A 27,025-nucleotide genomic window follows, 5' to 3' on the forward strand; every position below is an offset into this window, starting at 1 on the left:
CTCCTCCTTCCCGCGGGGACCCCTCTGGCTCTCCGCTCGGAGAGGAGGTTTGCTGGGGCCACGGCGAGGCACGGTGAGAAGAGGCACAGGAGCCTGCAGGTCTTTCCAGGCGAGGCTCTGGCCCCGGAGCCTCCCCTCCCCCGGCTGTAGGACCTGAGGATGAGGATGAGGAAGGGCCCTGGAGAGACTGAGCCTGCGGGCCCGGGCGGCCCGCCCTGCAGCGGCGGCGGCGGCGGGAGGAGCGCGCGGCCTCATCGGGGGACAAGCCCGAGCAGCTCTGGAATGTGTGTGTGTGTGTGTGTGTGTGTGTGTGTGTGTGTGTGTGTGTGTTTGGGGGGGGGGGGGGAGCGCGATGACACACACCCCGGGGTCTCTGCACAGTACGGCCTCCAGATCCAGCCCCAGTGTTTCCTGGCGGATCCCAAGAACCGGCCCGGAAAGCAGGCGGGGCTCCTGCCTCCTCTCCCCTCCCCTCCCCTCCCCTCCCCTCCCCTCCCCTCCCCTCCCCTCCCCTCCCCTCCCCTCCCCTCCCCTCCCCTCCCCTCCCCTCCCCTCCCCTCCCCTCCCCTCTCCGGCCCCTCGCGCTTGTGGGCCCCGAACCGCAGTCCAAGCCCTGGCCGCCCTTCAGCTCTCAGGGCGCGCGGGCCCGCTCCTCCTACACCCCCTCCCCGGGGCCGCCCCCTCCCCGGCCACCCGCCTCCCCGGCCACCCCCTCCCCGGGGCCGCCCCCTCCCCGGCCACCCCCCTCCCCGGGGCCGCCCCCCTCCCCGGCCACCCGCCTCCCCGGGGCCGCCCCCTCCTCGGCCACCCGCCTCCCCGGGGCCGCCCCCCTCCCCGGCCACCCCCCTCCCCGGGGCCGCCCCCTCCTCGGCCACCCGCCTCCCCGGGGCCGCCCCCCTCCCCGGGGCCACCCCCTCCCCGGGCAGACCTGGTCCTGCCCCCGGCCCGCGCCTCCCAGCCCGGTCCGGTCCCCGCGGCTCCCGCTCCGGCGCCCCGCGCGCCGCCCGCACCGCCCGCACCGCCCGCACCGCCGCGGCCCCGGGAACCGGAGCCCGGGCCCCGCCCCGCACCTGCCGCGCCCCTGCGTGCTCCGTCCGCCCGTGGGGTCCGCGGGGCCACCCCTGCCATCCCGACCCTAATCCACCTCCCCGGCCTGCGTTAGGGGCGGCGGGGACCGTGGCGCTCAGAGGAGCCGGGGAAGGTGCAGCCGCAGGAGGCGGCGGAGGGCGCAGAGCTCACGCCCCCTCCCTCCTCCCGGGCGGGCGCCTTCGGGAGCGGGCCGGGCCGAGGCTGAGCGGGGCGCCCCCGGGGGCAGTCGTGGGGTGGAGAGCAGAGCATCACGTGAGCTGGGAACGCCCGGCCTAGAACAGGGAATCCGGGGCCCCGCGGGGTGAGCTCAGACCCTGCGGTGTGCTCGGCCCGGAGGCAGGTGACCTGACCAGGCGGGGCGGGGAGCCGGCCCCGGAGGCCCCGCCGGTGGCGCGCTGCGTCCCCATCTCCCCGCTGGGACGTGGGCTCGGCTCTCTGCCGCCACCGTGTGGCGGGAGGGGAGCAGCGCCTGCCTGGCCCCCGGAGCTCCCCAGGGAAGACCCGCTTTCGAGACCTTGCGGCTCTCTAACCCGGTTCCAGGCCTGGGGTGGAGGTTGCTAAGGCGACGATGGAGCAGTCCCCGCACTACCCTCTGGCCGCGGGGAATCCTGCTCAGGACCGCGTGGGACCCTGTGGATTCCCAGCATCCGCCCCCGCCAGCTGACCCTGGTGTGGATGAGAATGATCCCTCCAACACCCAAACCACCAAAAAGCTTTAAGCACCAAAAAATGAATAAACAAGCAGGGGAAGTCCTCTGATATTCTTGCCTCCCCGTTTTCGTGAAAATAACAGGTAACATTTGAGGAGGGCTTAATGTATGCTGGGCATTTACTGAGTATTAATTTTTTAGAGAGAAAGGAAAGGAGAGGCAGAGAGAGACAGACACACATTGACGTTAGAGGGAAACATTGATAGATTACTTCTTGCACCGGCCCTGCTGGTGATGGGGATATAGCCTGCAGCCTGGGAATGTGCCCTGACCAGAGTCAAACTGGCAACCTTTCAGTGCCCTGGACTACACCCACACTCAGCGCCGCCAGCCAGGGCTCCTGAGTACATTTACATGCGTGATGGCATTTCATTCCAACCACAATCCTCTAAAGTTAGGCACTACTATTCCTCTCTAGATGAGGAAATTAAGGTCCAGAGAAGTTAAGTAACTTGTCCAAAGTCACACAGCTAGCTAAGAATTGAATTTCTAAGCCTTGGCTTTTTAAATATATATATTTTTAATTGATTTCAGAGAGGAGGGAGAGGGAGAGAGAGATGGAAACATCAATGATGAGAATCATTGATCAGTTGTCTGACTACCTTCTGCAGGTCCCCTACTGGGGAGGGATCCCACAACCTAGGCATGTACCCTGACCTGAATCAAACCTTGACCTCCTGGTTCATAGGTCAACTCTCAACCACGGAGCCACAGCAGCCGGGCCGATTTTTGTTTTTTTAATAGACTTCATTTTATAAACAGAAGATGCAGAGAGTTTCCATATACCCCCTTGCCCACTATCAGCATCCCACACAAGAGGAGTGCATTTGTTACAATCAATGAACTTACTCTGACGCCTCATTATCACCCAGAGCCTAAACTTTGCATCTCATAAGTGTTGGCTTTTAACCACTATGCCAATCTCCTGCTCTAACTGAAGGCCACTTTCCTGGTATAGAATTTTGGAGGATCTAATAGGGGTCTTCAAACTACGGCCCGCGGGCCACATGCAGCCCCCAGGGGAGTCTGATCCTGCCCGCCAGGTTTTTTGGGCAGTGAGCGCAGCCAAGGTGTTACAGTAGGGATTAGTAGTTCATATAGTCCGGCCCTCCAGCTCTCTGAGGGACCATGATCTGCCCCCACTTTAAAAAGTTTGAAGACCCCTGATAGAATTTCTATAGCGGGTGTGTGTGTGTGTGTGTGTGTGTGTGTGTGAAACGTATTCTTGGCAGGAAAGTTGTGCTAGTATCTACAGAAAAAAGGCATGGAGGGATTTTCAAGGCAATTGGTGAGTTTGACTTGAGAAGAGGCCCCCAATTTTTAGCTAATAAATTGATTATCAACTTCATTCGTTTGCCCTAAACAATAAAGCTGATGAAATAATGGGTTTACTATGCAAGTTTTATTTTTTTGAAATAAATATGTACTATTTTAAAGTATCTGGTCATATCCCACTAAAACCATCACTAGAGACCCCGGTGGAAAAGACTACCAGAGGGAACTAGTGAAGGCGCCCTGGCTAAGTGGGATGAGGTCACTGCTGAGCCAGCTTCATCTATGTACCAAGTAAAGGGCTTGCTGCTTTTCATACTTCTTTCTGACCCTTCAGACCTACCAGCACATCGGATCTCATCTTTTCCGTTTGACCATGCTTTGGTGGCTCCCCTTCTGTTCCGGATGAAGAGTGAATGCCTTAATATGGCTTGCAAAGTCCTTTGGGACCCTGGGATTGCCCCCCCCCCCCCCCATGGCCCAATCAGGCTGGTGAAGAGAGGAAGGCGGGAGAAAGGATTTCCTGGAGGAAGTGACATTGGAGCTGAAATCCCGCAGGTTGATGGGAGAGGGCCAGGTGATGGTGGAGGAGAGCTTTTTAGGTAGAAGGAACAGATGTGCAAAGTTCCTGAGGCAGGAACCATGGACATGTGAGCACTTGAAAGAGGCGTGAGGCAGAGGCCGGGAGCGGACTTGCAGAGGCCAGTTCCTGCCTGTCGTCCCCGGAGGCCTCACTAGACCTTAATTGCTTGCCGCGCCCTATGGGGAGCTATTTAGAGTTTCAAGTAGAGGAATGACTTCTGGTTAGTTACTCACATAACAGATACTCTTTGAGCGCCTGCCCTGTGCAGAAGGCTGGGAATTTCACAGTAATAAGACTCCCAGTCCCTGCCCTCGGGAGGTCTATGGTCTTCTTTTATACACAAAGTTATATATGCACATAGTTTAAGAAATAACAAGTATACAGGTTTCTTTTCTTTTCTTTTTTTAATATGTTTTATTGATTTTTTACAGAGAGGAAGGGAGAAAGATAAAAAGCTAGAAACATCGATGAGAGAGAAACATCGACCAGCTGCCTCTTGCACACCCCCTACCGGGGATGTGCTCGCAACCAAGGTACATGCCCCTGACCAGAATCGAACCCTGGACCTCTCAGTCTCCAGACCAACGCTCTTCCACTGAGCCAAACCGGTTTTGGCTAAGTATACAGGTTTCTGTTAAAAACAAGGCAGTCCCTCTTGCCCCATTTCCATTTTCCCCGAAACACCAATTTTCAACTCTTTTAGCTGACTATACAGTTATTTCCATTATCTTTAGGTACCATGTTTGCCATTTCTTTTTTTTTTTTTTAATATATTTTATTGATTTTGTACAGAGAGGAAGGGAGAGAGATAGAGAGTTAGAAACATCGATGAGAGAGAGTCATCCATCAGCTGCCTCTTGCACACCCCCTACTGGGGATATGCCCGCAACCAAGGTACATGCCCTTGACCGGAATCGAACCCAGGTCCCTTCAGTCCCCAAGCTGACGCTCTATCCATTGAGCTAAACCGGTCCCAAACATTTCTGATGTTTCTGTTTTAAGCACTACCTCTTGGTTTTTCTACCATGGGAGATAAAGTTTTCACTCTCTTTCCCCATCACCTGCTCCACCATACACATAATCCCCACCTCCCCGAACTGCCAACGGAATTTTGGTTAGTTTAATAGTCATCGTGGACATTGTTATATGTAAGACACGATTATTTTTTTCTTCCTGTTTCCCCAGAGTTAACAAGTGTCCTGTTTTGTCACTTAATCTTTATGTTCTCCACTCTCCACCAATTATTTAAACCTCTTCTCAGTAAGTTCATACAGATCGGGTGTTGTGCGAGCTGGCACGGCCATGGCATACTCAGCCCAGGGCACCTTTTTTTTCAAAATATATTTTATTGATTTTCACAGAGAGGAAGGGAGAGGGACAGAGAGTTAGAAACATGGATGAGAGAGAAACATGAATCAGCTGCCTCCTGCACACCTCCTACTGGGGATATCCCTGCAACCAAGGTACATGCCCTTGACCGGAATCGAACCTGGGACCCTTCAGTCCACAGACCGAGGCTCTATCCACTGAGCAACACTGGTGTCGGCCATGTCTTTATTTTATAGCCAGATTCCACGAGGCAAAGTAAGGGCATGGTCAAGATGTTTACAACATTTTCGTGGGTTCTGATCCTACTCAATGACACGCACCTGAACTCTATCAAGCCCACATCACTCAGACACGAGGGGCCACCTGTTCGGACCATAGGTTCAAGCTTACAACTCCAGTGGTTGGCTCTGATGATTGGCTCTGATTGTGCTGGGAGGGCTCTGTCCTCCAAGCTGGACCTTGCACGTGGCAATGAGAGGACTGCGCCCTCTCCTCAGTCTGAGGCTTGAACCTGTCCAAACTGCAGCAGCTCTCCACAGGTGTCTCTGGAATGGACATGGAGAGAGAGGTGTTTATCAGCGATCGACACCGGGGAAAGGAAGTGGGTGAAAGCAGGACTGGGCAGAGGGAGAAGTCCAAGTTCAATGAGGCCTGCTTAAGCCTCCGCCAGCCAACCTAGCAGGGAGCTCTGGAGCAAGCGTTGCCCGTCAGAATGTCCTGAGCCCAGCTGACATGGCCAGGCCTTCATAGCCTGCCTGACTCAGTCACCCAGTGTAGGCTGTCCCGGGGCAGGTGTGATCGTGGGTGAGGCAGCTTTCTGCCTCTGAGGCTATCCCTGAAGGGGCTGACAGCTCGAAGCGGGTCTGCTGTCCAAAAGCCCCCAGTGGGGCAGCAATCCTTTCTCTTTTTAATTTGATTTCAGAAAGAAAGGGAGAGGGAGGGATAGAAACATCAATGATGAGAGAGAATCATTGATTGGCTGCTTCCTGCACGCCCCCTACTGGGCATCGAGCCCACAACCCAAGAATGTGCCCTTGACCAGAATCAAACCTAGAACCTTTCGGCAAACTCATTAGTCAACAGAGCGGCAACCATGGCTCTCAAGCTGCATATGGCTCACGAGCCGCAGTTTGCCGACCACTGCTCTAAGAGCTGTCTCTATAAGCAATTTGGTATGGGAGATGTTTGAGATTTTGCTGTCTATGGTTTCTTTATGGTTTCATGACTTACATTTACATCTTTTATCCATTTTAAGTTTATTCTTGTGTTTGGTATAAGTTGGTGGTCTAGTTTAATTTTTTTCTTGCATGTATCTGTCCAATTTTCCCAACACCATTTATTATTATTTTTTAAATGTAAAGGTTTAATATTGCAATTTAAAAAAAAATCCTCATCCTAAGATATTTTTCCATTGATTTTTAGAGAGAGTGGAAGAGAGGGGGAAAAGAGAGAGAAATATCAATGTGAGATAAACAAATTGATTGGTTGCCTCTGCAAATGCCCTGACCAGGACCAAGGCCAGGGAGGAGTGTGCAACCAAGGTACATGCCTTTGACCGGATTCAAACCTGGGACCCTTTAGTCCAGTGGTTTGTCAACTTTTCGAACCTCACAGACCACCAGTTGGCAACTGCTGCTTTAGTCTGCAGGCCGATGCTCTATCCACTGAGCCTAGCCAGTTTTGCTCAGTGGATAGAGCGTTTTATTGAAGGGACTGTCTTTACTCCATTGAATGCTCTTGCCTCCTTTGTCAAATATTGAGCGTAATGGCTGGGGTCAATTTCTGGGCTTTCTGTTCTGTTCCATCGATCTATATGCCTGTTCTTGTGCCAGTGCCAGGCTGTTTTGGTTACAGGGGCTTTGTAGTATAACTTGATATCTGGTTTTGTGACCCTTCCAAGTGTGTTCTTTCTTAAGGTTGTTGCAACTATTTCGGGTCTTTTTTGGTTCCATATACATTTTTTGGTGTTTGTTCTAGATCTGTGAAATGTGCTATTGGTATTTCAATAAAGATTGCATTGAACCTGTAGATTACTTTGGGTAGTATGGACATTTTAAAATATATTTTATTGATTTTTGTACAGAGAGGAAGGGAGAGAGTTAGAAACATCAATGAGAGAGTCATTGATCAGCTGCCTCTTGCACACCCCCCACTGGGGATATGCCCGCAACCAAGGTACATGCCCTTGACCGGAATCAAACCCGGGGGCCTTCAGTCCCCAAGCCGACGCTCTATCCGCTGAGCCAAACCGGTCCCGGCATGGACATTTTAATGATGTTAATTCTACCATCCATGAACACGGTGTATTCGTCTACTTGTTTATATCTTCCTCTGTCTCTCTCACTCTCTTTAGTATTTTTAAATTAATTTCAGAGAGGAAGGAAGAGGGAGAGATAGAAACAGAGAATCAGATTGGCTGCCTCCTGCACACCCCACTCTGGAGATCAAGCCCACAACCTGGGCATGTGCCCCTGACCAGAATTAAACTTGGGGCCCTTCATTCCACAAGCCGATGCTCTATCCACTGAGTCAAACCTGCTAGGGCTTTTATTTTTTTCAGCTAGGACTTTTTAAATATCCTATATAATAAAAGGCCAACATGTAAATTGACAAACAGCAGAATGACCGGTCGCTATGACGTGCACTGACCACCTGGAGGCAGGCACTCAATGCAGCCAGGCTCAGGGCTGGTGAGCGCAATGGAGGTGGCGGGGAGCCTCTCCCATGTCCATGGCATAACTAAGGATGTCTGACTGATGGCTTAGGCCCATGGGTCAGTCAGACATCCCCTGAGAGCTCCTGGACTATGAGAGGGTGCAAGCTGAGCTGAGCCATACCCACAAGTGCACAAATTTCGTGCACTGAGACATATATATATATATATATATATATATATATAATTTAAATTATTGATTTTTGAGAGGAAAGGAGAGGGAGAGAGAGAAACATCATTGATGTTAATATATATATATATATATATATATATATATATATATATATATATATTTTTTTTTTTTTTTTTAAATTTATTTATTTATTTTTTTTTTTTTTAAAGAATTACTCTTTGCTCAGCTAAACCCTCCAGCCCTGGTGGAGGACTTAAGAGGAGATGAAGTATTTTGTTGTAATTGTTGTTAATCCTCTCCCAGAGATATTTTTCTTTTATTTTTAAAAGATATATCTTTTTTTATTGATTTCAGAGAGGAAGGGAAAAAGAGAGATATAGAAACATCAAGGATGAGAGAGAATCATTGATGGGCTGCCTCTCGCACACCCCACACTGGAGATTGAGCCCACAACCTGGGCATTTGCCCTTGGCCGGAATCAAACCCGGGACCTTCAGTCCACAGGCCAACGCTCTATCCCCTGAGCCAAACCAGCTAGGGCTCAACCAGCCTTTTAGGAAGCCTCAGCGAGGTGGAAGGGACTAGGATTATTCACATAAAGGCATTGATATAAAGATAACCACTGAATAAAAATATACCTTCCTAAATACCACTCAACTAAGAAAACATTAAAAGAAGAGAGAGAGAGAGAGAGAAAGAGAGAGAGAGAGAGAGAGAGAGAAAGAAAGAATAACTACATAAAAAGGACCAGATAGAAAAGACTTGGAGTACCTATTAATTTAATATAAAACAATATGCTGGGAGGGAGGTGAAGAAAGGGGGTTTAGGAGGAGGACACCTACAATAATGTCAACATTAAAAATTTTTAATTAAAAAAACAAACAAACCTAGTCCTAGCTGATTTGGCTCAGTGAATAGAGTGTTGGCCAAGGTCCCAGGTTCAATTCCAGTCTAGGGCACATACCTCAGTTGCAGGCTCTATCCCCGGCCCTGGTCGGGGCAAATGTGGGAGACACCAATTGATGTGTCTCTCTCACATCAATGTTTCTCTCCCTCTCCCACTCTCCATTCCACTCTTAAAAAAACAATAGCCGAAACTGGTTTGGCTCAGTGGATAGAGTGTCGGCCTGCGGACTGAATTTGAATAGAAAATATCAATGTGTTTTATGTTTAAAAAGGTGTTTTAAAAAACATATCCCAGCTTTGTGATGTGCACCAAAAAGGCTAGAAACATGACCAACTCAGCAGCAATGGGCATTGTAGAGCCTAGATTTTGGTATCGCGATGCTATTCACCACTAAGAGAAACCAGGATGTCCCGCCCCGCACCCTCTCCCCAGAAATATTGGACTCCACATCTGGAGCAGGAAATGTACAAGGTAAGTCAGGAACATCCTATCATACTTGATAGCAAGGAAGTTACCAAATACAAAAGGGTGTGTCAAAAGGACTCAGAATGATAAAGAACATATTAAGCTGAAGAACCAAAAGATAGATATAAAGCAACAAGCAGACTGTCAATTTACAGCGGGGAGGTTGGGGAGATCTGGGGGAGATAAACGATCAACCGAAAGACTTATATACATGCATATAAGTACAACCAATGGACATAAAACTCTGGGGAGGGAGGGTATGTATAGGAGGGGGGGGCATTGGTATATGTACAAAAATAATAATTTAATAAAAAAAATTTAAAAAAAAATAATAAAATAAAATAAAATAAATGTATATCCTCAGGTGATGATAAAGAAAAAAAGTTAAGAGTTTAAAAAAAATTTTTAAAAAAAGAACTCAGAAACCAAACTGAAGAGGCCTCCACTGGACAAAAATAAGGACAATGTGAGCATCATTAAGTTTATTAACCGCAATGAACTAAAAAACATGATAAAGTTAGTTCAGTGATCAGGATGCTCACACACTAAACACCCATCCGAGTCATTCGGCGGCGGCTAGAGGACGACATGGTTGAGATGGTGGTGGTGCCTGCGCTGGTGCGGAGACCCCTGCGGCTGCGGAGGAGGCACTTCCACCGGCCGGCCCCAGCGGCGCTGCCGGTGACAGTTCGTGATGCTGTAAATCACATGTGTCAAACACAAGGCCCGCGGGCCAAATCCAGCCCGCCAGGCCTTGCAATGTGGCCCGCACCGCGTTGTCATCACTGCACTCCGCTGTCAGTTTATGACATTGTCAGTTTATGACTGTTCAGTAAACCATTCGGCCCGCGAATTAGGCTGGATTTTAGATTTTGGCCCCTTCTCTGATTGAGTTCGACACCCCTACTGTAAATCAAGGTGTGGGTGAGGAGCTGAAAGAGGTGAGAAGAAGTGGCCAGCTTGGGGAAGAAGTGGCCAGTATGAGGGGGCTTACAAGGTTAGGAGAGGCCTATGGAAGAAATATGGCGATAAGAGGATTATAGACACACCTATATCTGAGATGGGCTTTGCTGGATTTGCCATAGGTGCAGCTATGGCTGGGTTGCGGCCCATTTGTGAATTTATGACCTTCAATGTCTCTTTGCAAGCCATTGGCCAGGTTATAAACTCAGCTGCCAAGACCTAATACATATCAGGGGGCCTTCAGAGTGTGCCCATTGTCCTCAGGGGGCCCAATGGGGCCTCAGCAGGCGTAGCTGCCCGATACTCACAGTGCTTTGCTGCCCGGTATGGACACTGCCCGGGCTTGAAGGCGGTCAGCCCCTGGAATGCAGAGGGTGCTAAAGGACTTATTAAACCAGCCATTCGGGATAACAACCCAGTGGTGACGCTAGAACGTGAATTGATGTATGGAGTTGCTTTTGAATTTCCCCAAGAAGCTCAGTCAAAAGATTTTCTGATTCCTATTGGAAAAGTCAAAATAGAAAGGGAAGGGACACATAAAACTGTAGCTGCCCATTCAAGGCCGGTGGACACTGCTTAGAAGCTGCAACAGTGCTATCTAAGGAGTGAATTGAATGTGAGGAGATAAAGCTGCGAACCAACAGACCAATGGACATTGAAACAACAGAAACCGGTGTCATGAAGACCAGTGACCTGGTGACTATGGGAGGAGGTTGGCCAGTTTGGAATAGGAGCTGAAATTGTGCCAGGATCGTGGAAGGCCCTGCGTTCAGTTTCCCGGATGCTGCTGCAGTACCTGTCACCGGTGCTGACGTCCCTGTGCCTTATGCGAAGATTCTAGAAGATAACTGTGCACCTCAGGTTAAAGACATCATATTTGCAATAAAGAAAATATTCAAGATCTAGTTTGGACTTTAATATCAAGTCATTGGCATTTATTTAAAATACTTGCTGATGCTACCTGGATTGAAGGGTAAGATCTTACAAATCATTAATGTTTTTGTTCTGGGAAGAATGTGCTTGTAAGTGGAAAACTCCATCCTTACTGTCATAGACTCCATGCCTGTTTTTTTTTTTGTTGTTGTTGTTGTTTTTTGTCTGTTACAATAGCATTTTCTTCGAATAAGACTAATGTAAAATTTTACCCTCTCACTGGAAGGACAAAGTATGAATGGCAGAGTCCTGATGAATGATGTATATATAAAAAGACAATTTATATGTAAAGAAAAAAAAGCATATGATCTACATTACTGTTAAGACTGTTTTGAGCCTAAACCGGTTTGGCTCAGTGGGTAGAGCGTCAGCCTGCGGACTGAGGGGTCCCGGGTTCAATTCCGGTCAAGGGCATGTGCCTTGGTTGCGGGCACATCCCCAGTAGGGGGTGTACAGGAGGCAGCTGATCGATGATTCTCTCTCATCAATGTTTCTAACTCTCTATCCCTCTCTCTTCCTCTCTGTAAAAAATCAATGAAATGTGTTAAAAAACAAATAAACAGTTTTGATAAGGAATAAAGGAATTCCTAACTATGAAAAAAAATAAAAACCCATCCACTGGTCACTTTGGAGGGTGCTAGTAAACCAACTCATTACTTTGAAAACTGGCAAAAGACTTGGGCTTTTATCTTTTCCAATAAACTGTAACTGAATACCAAATAACAGATGGAAGTTTCTCTTTTATAGGTATTTCAGGTATTATATGAAGAAGGAATGGATTAATTAAAAGATCACATTTTGCAGCCTTTGATAAATTAATGGATCTAGGCATTTAGCTTCAAAGGCTGCAAAATATAAAAAGAGACAGATATGACTGAAACCAGTTTGGCTCAGCAGTAGAGCGTCGGTCTGCAGACTGAAAGGTCCCAGGTTTGATTCCAGTCAAGGGCATGTACATTGGTTGCGGGCACATCCCCGGTAGGGGGTGTGCAAGAGGCAGCTGGTTGATGTTTCTCTCTCATCGACGTTTCTAGCTCTCTATCCCTCTCCCTTCCTCGCTGTAAGAAAAATCAAATAAATATGTTTTAAAAAAAAGAGACAGGCACGATGATTCTCCTGATGAAAACATACAACACTATAAAGTTTTGCCACTGCATCTGAATGCAATTACATCTATCTTCTCAATGAACAGAAATACCAAGGATAGAGAGACCTGTTAAATGACGCTGCAGAGATAAAACAGCACAATCCAGACTGGGTAACGGAGATGAAGCTCAAAGAGATTCCAAGAAACATGCCAACCACTTGCATTATTACTATTTCTTAATTTTTACTGAATGTATTGGGGTGACACTGGTGACTAGCATTTGCATTATTTTGAGCCTGTTTGAATTTTCAAAAAACAAAACAGGCAATTAAACTTGAGTATTTCATATTAAGGAATTAATATTAATTTTTGGGAATGCTAAATGCTATTGTAATTGTTTTTTATATATACATTTATTTATTTCAGAGAGGAAGGGAGAGTGAGATGTAGAAACATCAATGATGAGAATCATTGATCAGCTGCTTCCCGCATGCCCCCTATTGGGAATTGAGCCCACAATCCAGGAATGTACCCTTGACTAGAATTGAACCTGGGACCTTTCAGTCTGCAGGCTAATGCTCTATCCACTGAGCCAAACCAGCTAGGGCTGTAATTATTTTGTAAAAGTCCATATGTAGTCGTAGCCAGCTAGCTCGATTAGAGCATTGCCCCAGCACACCAAGGTTGTGGGTTCAATCTCCAGTCAGGGCACATGTAAGAGGCAACCAATGAATGCATAAATAAGTGGAACAAATTAATGTCTCTCTCAAATCAATAAAAAACAAAAAAGTCGATATATATAAACATTTATGGATGAAATATGGCAGGTTAAAGGTTTGCCTGGCCTATGTGGCTCAGTGGTTGAGCATCCACCTATAAACCAAGTCAGGGTTTGATATTTTTTTTATTGATTTCAGAGAGGTAGAGATAGAAACATCAATGCTGACAGAGAATCATTGATAGGCAGCCTCCTGCATGCTCCCTGGGATTGAACCCACAGACAACCTGGGCACATGCTCTTGACCACAATCAAATCTGGGACCCTTCTGTCCACAGCCTGCTACTCTATCTACTGAGCCAAACCAGCTGGGGCAATAAAAATATTTTTTAAAAATTAAACGTTGGCCATGAGTTGATAATTGCTGAGGCTGTGATAGATACCTGGAGGTTCATTATATTCTTTTACACATACTTGAAATTTTCCATGAAAAATTCCCCCCCTGCCGAAACTGGTTTAGCTCAATGGATAGAGCGTCAGCTTGGGGACTGAAAAGTCCCGGGTTCGATTCCGGTCAAGAGCATGTTCCTTGGTTGCAGGCATATCCCCAGTAGCGGGTGTGCAAGAGGAGCTGATCGATGACTCTCTCTCATCGATGTTTCTAACTCTCTATCTCTCGCCCTTCCTCTCTGTACAAAATCAATAAAATATATTAAAAAAAAAAAAAAGCATTCCCCTAAGTCAGCATGATTTAGGCATTCACTAGAAATGTGTGATCGTGAAAAACAAGGTATCTATCAGGTTTCTTGCTTGAGGGATGGAGTGGTGCTGAGGAGTGAGGATATTTTTTCCATTTATTTTTGGGAGTGGGAGGGGGGAAGAGAGAAACATTGATGTGAGAGAGACACATCGATTGGTTGCCTCCTGCTTGCATCTCAACCAGGGTTGGAGAATTGAACCTGCAACTGAGGTATGTGCCCTGGACCAAAATCAAACACAGGACCCTTCCCTCTGTGTGCTGTTGCTCTAACCACTGGGAAAACTGACTAGGGCAACAGTGGTGCTTTTTACTAGATCTAGGAAAGCAGGGAGGTGAGTTTGTGAACAAGATGGATCCTGTTTTGGTCGTGTTAAATTTGGTGCTGAGGCACATTTGCACGGGACTGCACAGGCTGGTAGAAATACTGAACTCAAGACGTGGGCAGATGAAAATGTGTCACTGAGTGACCTCACAGGGAGGAACTGTAGAAAAGGGATCTCAAAGGGATTTGAGGAAGGAGCACAGAGCCTAGAACTAGACAGATATGTCTGAGAAAGTGGAAGGCCCAGAAAGCAGGCTAGAACCGTTTTTTTTTTTGTTTTGTTTTGTTTTTAATACTTTACTTTTATTGGTTTCAGAGAGGAAGAGGAACATGAGGAGAATCTGATAGGCTGCCTCCTGCACACCCCCTACTGGGAGCAAGCCCACAACATCAGAACCCTCATAGATCGCTGGTGGAAATGTGAAATGTGGGAACATGGCCTGGAAGTTCCTCAAAATGTAAACACAGAGGTACCCTATGACCCAGCAATCCCACTCTGAGGCCTATGACCACGAGAGCTGAGAATAAGTCCACATGAAAATTCTATGTAATACTCATAGTATTTATAAATGCCCCAAAAAGTGGAAATGATGCAAATGTTCACCACCTAACTCAGTGGTCGGCAAACTGCGGCTCGTGAGCCACATGCGGCTCTTTGGCCCCTTGCGTGTGGCTCTTCCACAGAATACCACGTGCAGGCGCACGCATAGAGTGCGATAGAAACTTCGTGGCCCATGCGCAGAAATCAGTTTTTGAAGAAGTGCTAGAACACTCAAGGGGCCAAAGAGCCGCGGTTTGCCGACCACTGCTCTATCCAGTGAGCCAAACCAGCTAGGCAAGTGACTTACTTTTTGTATGGGAATTCTTTTTGGAGTGGTGAAAATATCCTAGAATTAGTGGTGAGACTAAAATCCATTCAACTGTATGCTTTAAAATAGTGAATTTTATGGTGAATTATACAGCTCAGTTTTAAGAAAGTGTGGGGTTGTGCTCAGCAGTGTAATGCTGCAGGTGAGACAGCATGGGATCCAAGCATGGCAGGAAGCTTGTCCACTGTTGGGGTTCAGACAGCCCCTTCCCCTCTTGTCCAACATCTGTCCCTCCCTCCTTCAGTTCCAGTAGTCTGACCCTGAACACACTCTAGAGTTTTGTCCCTCTTGCCATGATTGGTTTAGTACACAGGCAACTCAGTTCTGCCTAGTGAAACTTGGGTGGCTGAGGGGCCTGTGGGAAATTTTGTAAAAAAAGATTTATTTTTAAGGTAAATTTTTTAAAAAATATATTTTATTTTTTACAGAGAGGAAGAGAGAGGGATAGAGATTAAAACATTGATAAGAGAGAATCATCGACCAGCTGCCTCTTGCACACCCCCTACTGGGGATGTGCCTGCAACCAAGGTACATGCCCTTGACCGTAATCGAACCCGGGACCTTTCAGTCCGCAGGCCAACGCTCTATCCACTGAGCCAAACCCGTTTCGGCATGATTTTTAAAATTGCTTTTTAGGGAGGGAGAAAACATCGATGGGCCATGGGGCATTGTGCTCTGAAGGAGAACTAAACCAGCACCTTTCAATGCAGGAGGATGACCCCCCATGGAGCCACACCAGCCAGGGTTCACTCCTTTTTATTTATTTATTTATAAATATATTTTATTGATTTTTTACAGAGAGGGAGGGAGAGGGATAGAGAGCTAGAAACATCGATGAGAGAGAAACATCAATCAGCTGCCTCCTGCACACCCCCCATCAGGGATGTGCCTGCAACTAATGTACATGCCCTTGACCGGAATCGAACCTGGGACCCTTCAGTCCGCAGACCGACGCTCTATCCATTGAGCCAAATCGGTTTTGACCGTTCACTCCTTTTAAAAAAATATATATTTTATTGACTTTTTTACAGAGAGGGAGAGAGATCGATATTTCTAACTCTATCAGCTGCCTCTTGCACACCACCCACTGGGGATGTGCCCACAACCAAGGTACATGCCCTTGACTGGAATTGAACCCGGGACCCTTCAGTCCGCAGGCCGATGCCCTATTCACCGAGCCAAACCAGTTTCGGCTTCACTATTCTTGAAAGAGAAAAAAGGGAAAGAAAGCTGCCTCTGGACATTTTTGACAAGCTGAGGCCTGAAGCAGAGCTTGGTGAGGTGGGTGGACTTACTGAGGGCAGCAGAGGACAGAGGTTGTGAAGAGCCTAGAACAGCCCTACCTTGTCTTGAGACCAATCCTCCTTAAGCCCGTCACGCCCCACCCCAAAGCTCCCGAATGTAGCAACTGGTGATCGTCCAGAGATACAGGAGTGGGCTCGAGGCTGGACCGAGGGGAAGAGTCCACATTTACATTTTCCTATGACCAGACTCAGTTCAGGGAGGGGCTGGCACTGAGCATACTATGATGGCTGACTTAAACATCCTTACCATATTCATGTCTGGTTTCTTGGTTTAAGCCTAGGTACTCTTGTGATCCACAGCCAGTCAATCAATAAACATTTTCCAGGAAGTAAAAACAACAAAAAGTGAAGCTCCGCCCAGCCGGCCTGGCTCAGGGGATGAATCATGTCACGGTTTGATTCCCCATCAGGGCACATGCCTGAGTTGTGGGCTCAATCCTGTGTGGAGTGTGCAGGAGGCAGCTGACCAATGATCTCTCTCATTGTTGATATCTCTCTCTCTTTTCCCCTCTGAAATCAATAAAAATGTATATTAAAAAAAAAAACCCACTAAGCTCACCCTACCCATCCTAATTTCTAGGTAACAGAAAGAGGGTCTCTCACGAGTTTAATCTCAGCCAATTATGTGTTCCTTAATTACACAATGAGGGTAATCTATATAGGATTGACCTAAACATTAGATGAGCACATGGCAGAGCTTCTAACAGTCCACAGGCTCACATTTTACTGAATCTGAACTCCTACAAATATTAATGAAGTAACCCCATTTCCTCAAATCCTGCAACTTCTGCTCAAATACCAAGTTATTGAACCCCTACTCCTAACAGCTGTAATGGGTCCACTCTGGAAGATGCCACCCCCTGCCACCAAATAAAAATTATTACATTGCCGAAACCGGTTTGGCTCAGTGGATAGAGCATCAGTCTTAGGTCCCAGGTTCGATTCCGGTCAAGGGCATGTACCTTGGTTGCAGGCACATCCCCGGTAGCGGGTGTGCAGGAGGCAGCTGGTTGATGTTTCTCTCTCATCGATGTTTCTACCTCTCCCTTCCTCTCTGTAAAAAAATCAATAAAATATATTAAAAAAAATTATTACAACCTGAAACTATTTCAAGAATGAAAGCAAATGGCTGGAAATTACTTAAGTGGACAAATTATACTTTATACAAAAGGGGCCTCCCAAGGAGAAGTCAGACATTTTTGACACAATTGGGGGGTTGAATCCAGACTCCTCATGAGATGTGCACATAACCGCTGCTCTTCAGATGTGCACATAACCCGGAACAAGTTTCTCCATCCGAGCCCGTTTCCTCATCCATAAAAATGGTGGTTAACTTACATTACACAATCGTCCCAAGACTGAAGATCAGGTAGAAAACCTACCAGGAAGGGCTTCACTGGTATGAGTTTTGACTAAGCAGATAAACATACCCAGCCATGGAAATGTATTGTACCTTTTTTTTTTTTTTAATGTTCAACTTACTTAATTCCCTCAAAAAAAATTAGTGATTTGTGATGAATTTATTGCAAGTTCCAATTCTAACAGATGAACTCCCTATTTCCCCGGAGGAAAGGGGCTCTTTGCAGAATCTCCGAACTAAAGCAATCCGAGTCTGTTAATGGCTTCCTTGTGGGAGCTCCAGGTCACCAGTGACAAGAGTTTCATCAATTCACAGAAGACTCGCAGGTCTGCTGGAAAGCAGACTGCCTTCTGCCTTCGTCTCATGGTCAAATGTATACAGAGCAGCACTTCCTCCTGACACAGGACTATAGTTGGATCTATTAACGTTAATTTTACGGGGATTTTAAGCGTTAACTGTAGAGTTATTTTGCTGTTAACTACCAGGCTGAAATCTTACATCTACCAAAAAAGTACACTGCGCGACCAAGCACAAAAACCACTGTCTACTTCCTACTTCTGGGATCTTTTCTAACTCCACCTCACACTGTATTCTGTCAACAGGACAGCGCTGTTCACTCTTCCAGACAGACTGTACGTGGAGCCTTTACACCGCACACCAGAACGGTCCTGTCCTTAGACTTGGGAAAAGATTAGAGGCAGCATTCCAAGCCAAACTGTATCCAGCTTTATTAAAGATACTTTTCATAAACAATCATGGTATTTCAGGCAGGACATGGGCAGACAATTAACAGTATACAACAATTTTCAAACTCCCTTCTTCAATGAACTACCAAAATCAGAAAGCCACTATAAAACCCAATGAAGTCTTCATCTGATGCTCTGAACAGCGAAAGTTTAGAGTGAGGGTTGACATTTCACATTAAGCATGTTGTTTGACAACTTTTCACAAGCCGACCCTGACTTTCAGGAAATGAAATGAAAATGGCCGAGAAGATCAATCTGTAGATCCACAATCTAAAAAGGAACTGCCGTTCTTTTGAGGAATGCCATCTCAGTGGTGACACTGGACAGTCCAGGCTGCACAACATACTGGAAATCAATTTTTTGGGGTCAGGTCCCATAGGTCTCTGGGCTTAAGACAGCCAAAGTCTATGCTTAAAGTGGAGAGGGAGAAAAGGACATAAAAACGAATTTTAGTTTTTCCACACGACAAAGTGTTTGTGCCAAGATGGCTAATGTGTGTCAACATCAAGAGATCCCTCCTCCCGGGAACCAAGAGGAAGTTTCTCAAAACTAGAAGGGAAGGGTATTCCCCCCATGTCAGTCCAGCTTTGGAGACATTCTATTAGTACTATGTGTCCTTCCCCCCCAAAATAACAATGAAGTGTTCTGTGTGCTAACAACATAGCTTAAAAAAAAAAAAAAAAAAAAAAAAAAAAAAAAAGTAAAACAAAATTCTGCATTTTTATAAAACTTGATAAAAAATAGTATTTCAAACTGTACAGTCACCAGAAATACACAGTTATCAAAAATGCACACACTTCACTTGGCATCTCCAGCACCTTCAGCTTTCTGTGCCTAAAAGAAAAATAGACAGATTAGTACAGCACTTAAAGAGTTTGAGACTATCTTCACTCATATCCCATATATAACAGTATTTTGCTCTTGGGCCAGCCGAAGTTCAGGTTTCAGATAGTTTAAAACTGAGACTTAGTACTTCTGAGAATGAGTTGGTAGGAAACTTTGCTAAAATCAGGGTAGGGGACAAATCAGCATTAGACCTGAGGTTCTTCTCAGCTTCAAAACTCTATAGGGTAGCAAAAGTGTGACACCTAATAGGACAAAAATCAGTACCACAGTGCCCTTTATTGAATAGCAAAGACTCCAGGAATCCAGGATTTAAGCGAATAGGAAATCACAAGCAGATTCTAACTGAAAGATATACTTGGAATGATGTAGATGCAGGAAAAAGGCAACTAAGACCTTTTGGGCTCAGTAAACAATCCAATGAGCAAGGCTTTGCAAAAAGGGAGGTGGCAGTTGTACCTGGTCTGTTTTGGCATCTCCATTTTCTGCAGGGTTATTCCCGTCTTTGCCAGCATCAGCTTTCCCCTTTTTCCCTTTCGGTACCTTCTCTCCCTTCTAAAAGAAGGGAGAAAGAAAAAAGCTGTTTCTCTTAACTTCATATTACCACTGTGTGGCCTAGAAAGTTCTGTACAAGGCAGGATTATTTATTAAAGATAACATACAAACTATAAACCCTCTCTCACTGAGAACACTGATCAAAACTAGGCCAAATGATCTATAATTTGCTGTGGTCCTAAGTATACAGAATTTTTTATCCGAGTATGAGAAATAGGGTAGAATAAGATAGCTTAAAACTTAGATGTTAAATACTGAAGATGTGCAATTTCCTCTAACTAATGATAGTTCTTTTATACAAATCTCAGGGATAAGTCAAGCTATCAAAACAATTCAGAATACGCATAACGGAGTCACCATTATGCTGCATTTAGATACTGAAGGGCAGTCCTCATTCTGTGAAAGTGAACAATTAGGGCATAATTATAAGGCCCAGTCCTGCTAACTTTGTCATATCTCAACTTTGTGCCAACAGATGAAGCTGTTATATACAGCAACCCCCCGTAAACATGAAATCGCGCTCAGCCTTTTAAGACTCCTAGAAACACCTTGTCCCAGTCCCACTCACCTTTGCAGGGGCCTTTTTAGGCTTGGGCTCTGGCTTTGGAGGAGCAGGTTTCTTTTATTTGGAGGAGAGAGGGGAAGACAACATCAGTATGATGAGCCAAAGAAAAACAACCACCAAATCACAGTCGCACCGAATTAAAGATCTTCCATATTTCATAAAGATTTTGTGGCTGACTCCCCATGAAAATTTCCAATCTTCAGAAACCCACTCAAGTAACAATCAGGAGTGTTCCACTTTGACTATCTGCCATGATAATTTCCTAGCCAGTGGATCTCAAATGGGTGAGAGTCCACAGTGTAGCAGCAGCTCATTAAAACCAGCCACCGACCATCACTCATAGGAAGCTAGTTTCAGGAATAAATGTGAAAATTTAAAAGCAGACATACTTACAGCTGATAACCTGGCAGATCTTCTCTGTGGCTATTTAAAAAAATAGAAAATGAGTAAGTTAGAAATAAAATAGTCCAACCACTTAAAAATAAAATAAAAATCTTAATGCCAATCTGTTCTAGGCTATAGGATGGGAAGAGAACTTGGGCAAATTCAGGAATAGGGGTATGATTAATTACCACCAGAGGAACCCAAAGCTTTGCAAGACTCCAAAAGAGAATAAACAAGACTTACTTCGTCCTTCACCTTGGCTTTATCTCCTTTAGCATCCCCTTCAGCCTATGAGAAACAAAAACAGAAACTCAGAAACCTGCAGCCTCCGAGGCAATTTTTAACGACTCACTAAGCTTAACCCAGTCCAAAGGAGAGAAAAGTAGTCTTGCACACAACTTCCCTAGGATATACAAATCGTCTTTTAGCACCCGTGCCTCCTATGCAAATACCCGAAGAGCTTAGAAACTGTGGGCGTGCTCATCTGTGTACACATCATGCCAAATCCAGCCCAAAGCTCGCAGGGTGCCGGAACCTCAGCCTCCCAGTCTCCGCCAAGTGGCCCGAGGGAGACGCGCTAGGCTGGAGGAGGGCAGCGCAGGGCAGCGCGGCCTGCGCCACCGCACCAGGCAGAGGCAGCAGCAGAAGCAACAGCTGCAGCTGGTGCAAACAAACCCGCTCGGAGGCGGGGCCCGGGCGCCGTTGCCATGGCAGCCGTCGAGGGCGGGAGCCGTGAGGCTCGCGCGCAGCCCCGGGAATTCGTGGGCGGCGTAGCGAGTCCCGCGCGCCCGGCGTGGGAGGGGGCGGGGCCACACCGCGAAGCCCCGCCCCCTCCCGGCGGCGGTTTTTTTGGCGGCAGCGCGTCACCCCGCCCGCCAAGCCCAAGCACCGCCTTCCCGCCTTTTCGGGTTTGAATTGCCCGCCCGCGGGGAGGGGGGTGCCGCTGGGGGAGGGGGCGCGGGGCGGGCACGTCTAGCCCGAGGGGAGCGGGGTAAACAGCCACCAACATGGCTCCTCCTGCCGCGGCCGCCGCTCCTCCAATATGGCCTCTGGCGCCCGCGGGCAGCCGAGACGCGCAGGGTTACCCGGGGCCGCTGACACCGGCTCGCGAGCCGGCGGTGGGGGCAGAGCTGCTCCGGCCCCGCGCCGATCCTCGCGCCCGAAGCCCGGCAGGCGGCGGCGGCAGCGGCGGAGACGGAGGCGGCGGCGGCGGCGGCAGCCCGGCGCCCGGGGCCCTCGCGCCACGTACCTTTCTCTTGGGCATGATGGCGACGGCGGCGGGACGTCCGGGCGGGACGCAGGGATGCAGCAGCGCGCGGGCCTCGCTCGGTCCGGGGGTCGATCTCGTCTCCTCACACTGCTAGGGCTCCGGGGGGTTTATAAAGTTTTTATAGCGCTGGGAGCCCCGGACCGGTTAGAACCGGATTTCACCTCCCGCCGCCGCTCATTGGCCCAGCTGGGGTCACGTGGGCGGGGTTTAAACTCACCTCCTCTGGAGGGAGTGAGGAGGGGGGCCTGGGAGGAGGGCGCGGAGACGGCGGCGCGCTTTGGGGGTGGGGGCGCAGGGGAGGCGCGCGGAGAAGGCAGTAAATGAGGGGGGGCAGCCCGCGGGCTCTGGATTTCGGCATCTCGAGAGCCGGCTTTTGCAAACTACCAAGTTCCTTCCACCTTATGCAACCGAGCTGCCCACTTCTCCAAGCTGCGCGACACTCAGCCATCGCAGCCGCTCTCCTTCCTGTTCCCGCTGGGGCCCAGAAGGGTTTTCAAGGCCTGGCCGCGCCGCCGGGGGCGGGAGAAAGCGCGCGGCTGGCGGCACGGGCTGCAGCTCCCAGGCCAGAGCTGACGCCGAAGTGGGAGAGCGGGGGCCCGCTTGGCGCAGCCGGACGCGCATCCTTCCAAGCTGCCACCCGGGGGAAGCTGCCATGCCTCTCACCTGGAAGTCAGCCCGACAGGGGCCGGGAAGGTGGAGCGGGACTTCGTAGGGAGACTACACGGAGAGGTTACTTTCGGGTGCCGAGGGGCAGGTGGGAGCTGTCCTTTCAGCACCCGTTGCCCGGCAGCCTCCCCAAATATGCACGAAGCCCCCAGCTAAAGCCTCGGGCAGCTCCTAGAGGTTCCCGTTTCCCGACCTCAGGACCCCGTCACCGAGTGATGGAGATCCGCCGCCTGCCTACCAGCTCTCTCCTCCCCCTACGCTCCACCTGCTTCGGAGACAGCAAGCTCAGCTGCCCCCACCCGACGCGGCCACCAAGCCTGGGCGCTGCAAACGCAGCTGGCGAAATCCCTCCTTCCACACTGGCAGGCTGGCTTCCTTTCACTTGCGCGAGGACAAGGAGGGTGGAGGAAAGCGTCCCGCGATTAGGAAACAAGTAGAGGAACAGGTGGTGTGATGGCAAAAGGGTTCTTCCATTGGCTCCCTTACCCCACACGCCCCCAAAAGCTAAGGATCCTGGAGGTAACCAGGTGCACCTGAGGGAAGGTAGACAATTGCAGCAGCAAAACAAGGTTTATCTTCTGTCACAGTCTTAGCAAACAAGTTTTACATCTAAGAGTTCTTCAATTCCTGTGACACCAGGGGAACACAAGAACACGATCAATATCCTCAAGTGGGGGCTTAGCTCACGGGTGGGAGGATATTTAAATAGGTCCCACCTAGTTTATTGAGGCGAGGGTTGAAGCTGGTTGGTACAAATGTCTGTAGGAAGCAACCACAATGCGGCCACATCAACTATCTGCATCCCCTGCTCCTGGGCGGCAGAGGCCCCTCAGTCTCTTCTTTCCACCTCTCCAGTGCTCCTGGGGCATCCCCTGCCCATCCCACTCTGCGTACCTTTCCCAGAATGCAGGGCCTCAGGCCAAAGAGAGATACCAGCCCCATTAATCACTTCTGCACCCCAATCATATTAGGGAAAACCCAGAAGAGACAAGACTCAGCCATGCTCACAGGGCAGGTTCCGCTTGCTGCCTCCAGTCCCATTCCCTTAATTGTAGGGCTCTGCATTATAGCCCCATAATTCATGCCTCCCTAATTAAGGCTGTCAACTGCCCCATTGTAAAGAGGCAAAATGCACAGCACCTGCTCTCTGGGAACCCTGTGCCCGGTGTGAGGGAGGCTTGCCAAAGGGTGCATCAATCCGATTCTCAATCGCAGTGTCTGCCATTTAAACTTGAATCTCTTGGACCAGGTCTTTAGGCAGAGGAAGGCGGGAAGACTAGAGTATAGGGAAGTCGGGGGTTAGAGAGTATACTGGCAGCACTGCTTGCAAGACCCCAACCCTCCCCTAGGAGGTGGAGAAACCGCTTGCAGAAAGTAAGATGGGAAGACTGGAGCAGCCTTGGATGGTATTCTGGCTGGTGCTGGCTGCTCGGGGGCACCTGAGGCAGAGGTTGCTCTTCAAAGGCACGAATCCTCTCCGCACCTCTGCAGCAAGGCCTGGCGGGAGAGGTAAGCGAAAGGACACAGCTCTTGACTCAACCCTCTTCTTCCTTGTGGGCAGCCATGCCCTCACAAGCTGACACTCTGACATGCTAAGAATAGATGGTCTCAGGGCCTGCTTAGGAAGCCAGGCCTCAAAAGACAGGAGGTGGGAGAGAGTGTGAGGTGGTGAGGGCAGGAGGCAGTCATTTGGGAAGTGGCTCTTTCTGTGTTCTTGGTTCTGATGTGTTCCAGGCAAGAGGCCTGTGCTGGACTAGATTCACCAGGGCCTACAAGGCCTTCTTTTACCCTGGAGCCTGGCCCCGAGCCCTGCAGCAGGAGGAGGAAAGCTTGTGTGGGCTGAGTCGACAATAGGTAATTGGATTGTAATCACCCGCCAGGCTTCTGTGCCATTGGGGGCGCTGAGCCTTTCAGTGAGCAATCAGCACTGCGTGGTGGGAGGGGGTAGAGATTCAATAGCAAATCCCAGGTGGAGAGCCAAGGGGGAGGACCAGCAGATGGGCAAATTTTCTTTCCATCTCTCCTCCTTGCCCAAATGACGCCAGCTGCCCATTAGCTATTTACCAGCAGATCTAAGGTGGAGCCAAATCTTTTGTGAAAGTCGGATGGAAAGCTAAGATGGATGGGTAAAGGGTGAGGGTCTGGGGAGACCTCTTCCCCACAATTGGGTATTTAAGGATGTGCAGGGGGGAAGAGGGGGAGGTGGGGAGTGCATCTAGAAGCACAGGTAGAGGTGGCAAAGGCGGAAGGAGCAGGCAGCAGAAGACCTGGCGCTGCCTGCTTTCCAAACCTATTGGTGGTGAGAACTGCATTTAGTGTATTTGTTGGAGACTCATCCTCAACTCTCCCAAGGGGCCACTGTCCCAGGCAACCCAAAGGTATCTATGGCCACCGTCAACTGGGCTCCCTGCCAAGCAAAAGGAGCACAATTCATCAGGAGGGAGGTGCCCTTCAAGGCAAGAAAGGGGAGAGGGGCCCTAGAGGTGGAGGGCAGGGCCAAGTAGCAGGAGGCCAGCCTCACTCAGGCTGATGCAGTGCCCAGTCGTGCCAGCCAATCAGCCCGCTTGAGTTCCAAGGCCTGCAGGAAACCTTGGACTCGCTCTTCCCGTCTGGCTGAGAGTTTGTGCAAGCGTGTCCTTCGGAGCTGGGCGTCCCCACTGGCCGGGAGCCCCTCTTGCAGCAGCTGCTCTGTCACCACAGCCTGGTCCCTCTCCAGCTGCTGCCTCTTCCGCTCCTCTGCATACATGTCTCGGGCCTTCTGCTAAAGAGAAGTGGGAGTTGGGGGAGATCACTGGGAAGATCATTTTTAGGTGTGGGTGGGGCACAGGGCAGGCCAAGTCAGGTAGAACAGTGGGGAAGTTGTACAAGATTGGGAAGGTTAGGCAATAGGTGTGTGATGGTGGCGACCATGTTGTGCAGGGAGGGGAGTGGAAGTTCGGGGTCCATCTTGGTTTGTTTTGGGTGGAAGCATCTGTATTTCTTGAAATTCTCAGGTTGGCACTGAGGGAACCAGAAAATATGGATGGATCTGATTTCTGGTTTCCCCAGCTAGCTTTGTGGCTTTGATTAAATCCTCTCCTAACCTCATTTCTTCATCTGTAAAGTGGGGGTTGTACCTATCTTGAAGAGTGATTTTAAGGATTAGAGCTAATATATGCGAAACCCTTTCTAGCATATTAGCAGGCTTTCAAACAGCAATTTTACTGTTATTACTATCTGTTCTCTATTGTAAGGAAGGTTCTATTTCCTGCTTGGGGCATATCCATGGCGTCATTTCCCTTTGGTTTCCCAGGTCACACTAAGGGTGTCATTCTCCTAATTCTTTTTTTTTTTTTTTTTTTTAATATATTTTATTGATTTTGTACAGAGAGGAAGGGAGAGAGATAGAGTTAGAAACATCGATGAGAGAGAGTCATCGATCAGCTGCCTCTTGCACACCCCCTACTGGGGATATGCCCGCAACCAAGGTACATGCCCTTGACCGGAATCGAACCCGGGACCTTTCAGTCCCCAAGCCTACGCTCCATTGAGTCAAACCGGTTTTGGTTCATTCTCCTCTTTTTTTTTTTTTTTTTTGCCCCGGGCCTGCAGGCGAGCCTTTCTTGGTGCCTGAAGTTCTCTCCCAGGGCTCCCTTTGAGCTCATTCTCCTAATTCTTTAAGCTGTGTTTTCAGAGTTGGGTTCCAGACTTGCCTACTATATAGGGACCAGCTGATTCTTCCAGCAAATGACCTTTCTGTGCAGCACTCTTAAGCCACTTATTGATTTCTGCCCAGTAGAGTCAGTATTAATGTCCATAGTCAACAATCTACTTTTCCTGTTAGAAAATAAGCTCCTGGAACTTGCTCTGACATCAGGTAGGTGATCATACTCACAGCAGCACTTCTTATACCCTGTGTGTGTCTCCAAATAAATCATAAACTCTTAGAGGCAGAAACTGTGGCTTTTCCTCTGGCACTTGGGGCATCCTGTATGTGTGAAATACTCAAGTGACTGATCATGTGGTCCCAGGAGGGCTCAGAGGATGGCTGTGGGGAGGGGGAAATCCTTTGGAGCAGAACTAAGACCCTCTGTTCCTCACTGATGCACTCTGCTCCTGCCACTTTAGCGCGCTGGACCTTGTGCCAAAGCCAAGTGAGAAACTGCTCTGCTGCCAACTTGGTATCCTATACTCTGGTGACCCTTACCACATGACTCCACTGTATATCACTGTATTTTTGTACATGTCTCTGTGCTACTCAGCCTGTAAACATCTGGACTGCTGAATTCATCCTTTAAGGAATATAGTTAAACCTCAGTTCTCCAACGTCTCCCACCTCGAATAATTTGTTCATGAAAGAAATGTCTTGGTTGTTGAACAAAACTTGGATTTCAATCTGACAGCCCTTTCATGCTAACACCTGTATGATCACTCAGTTTTCTTATGCAACAAACAAAGGAGAGAATTCAAGAGTATGAGTCAGTTTACCACTAAACCCCC

General features: G+C 48.5%; 2 protein-coding genes and 1 pseudogene across 4 annotated transcripts in view; 1 reads left to right on the forward strand and 2 right to left on the reverse strand.

Moving 5' to 3' along the window:
- Positions 1-9,798: 9,798 nt before the first annotated feature.
- On the forward strand, positions 9,799-11,070 carry LOC311617473 (pyruvate dehydrogenase E1 component subunit beta, mitochondrial-like; annotated as a pseudogene). The gene is made up of 2 exons: positions 9,799-9,900; positions 10,095-11,070. The product of its transcript is annotated as a pyruvate dehydrogenase E1 component subunit beta, mitochondrial-like (transcript).
- Positions 11,071-18,220: 7,150 nt separating this feature from the next.
- On the reverse strand, positions 18,221-22,059 carry HMGN2 (high mobility group nucleosomal binding domain 2). The gene is made up of 6 exons (XM_084875193.1): positions 21,860-22,059; positions 20,854-20,898; positions 20,620-20,649; positions 20,230-20,280; positions 19,566-19,661; positions 18,221-19,097 (listed from the first exon to the last, which is right to left on the reverse strand). Exons 1-6 carry the CDS (start codon positions 21,872-21,874, stop codon positions 19,062-19,064), a joined length of 273 nt encoding a protein of 90 aa, XP_084731319.1. The 5' UTR covers positions 21,875-22,059; the 3' UTR covers positions 18,221-19,061.
- A 1,038-nt stretch (positions 22,060-23,097) lies between these two features.
- The window catches only part of DHDDS (dehydrodolichyl diphosphate synthase subunit), a 33,027-nt gene continuing 29,099 nt past the window's right edge, over positions 23,098-27,025 (reverse strand). Inside the window, exon 9 of one of the 2 annotated variants that reach the window (XM_084875085.1) lies at positions 23,098-25,304. In XM_084875085.1, the coding sequence (XP_084731211.1) occupies positions 25,068-25,304 (237 nt within the window). In that variant the 3' untranslated portion in view covers positions 23,098-25,067. Of the gene's footprint in view, positions 25,308-27,025 lie in introns of both variants that reach the window. The other variant, XM_084875084.1, reaches the window with a different exon arrangement.

The sequence above is a fragment of the Pipistrellus hanaki genome, assembly GCF_964339955.1.
Source record: "Pipistrellus hanaki genome assembly, chromosome: 2".
Lineage (NCBI taxonomy): Eukaryota > Metazoa > Chordata > Mammalia > Chiroptera > Vespertilionidae > Pipistrellus > Pipistrellus hanaki.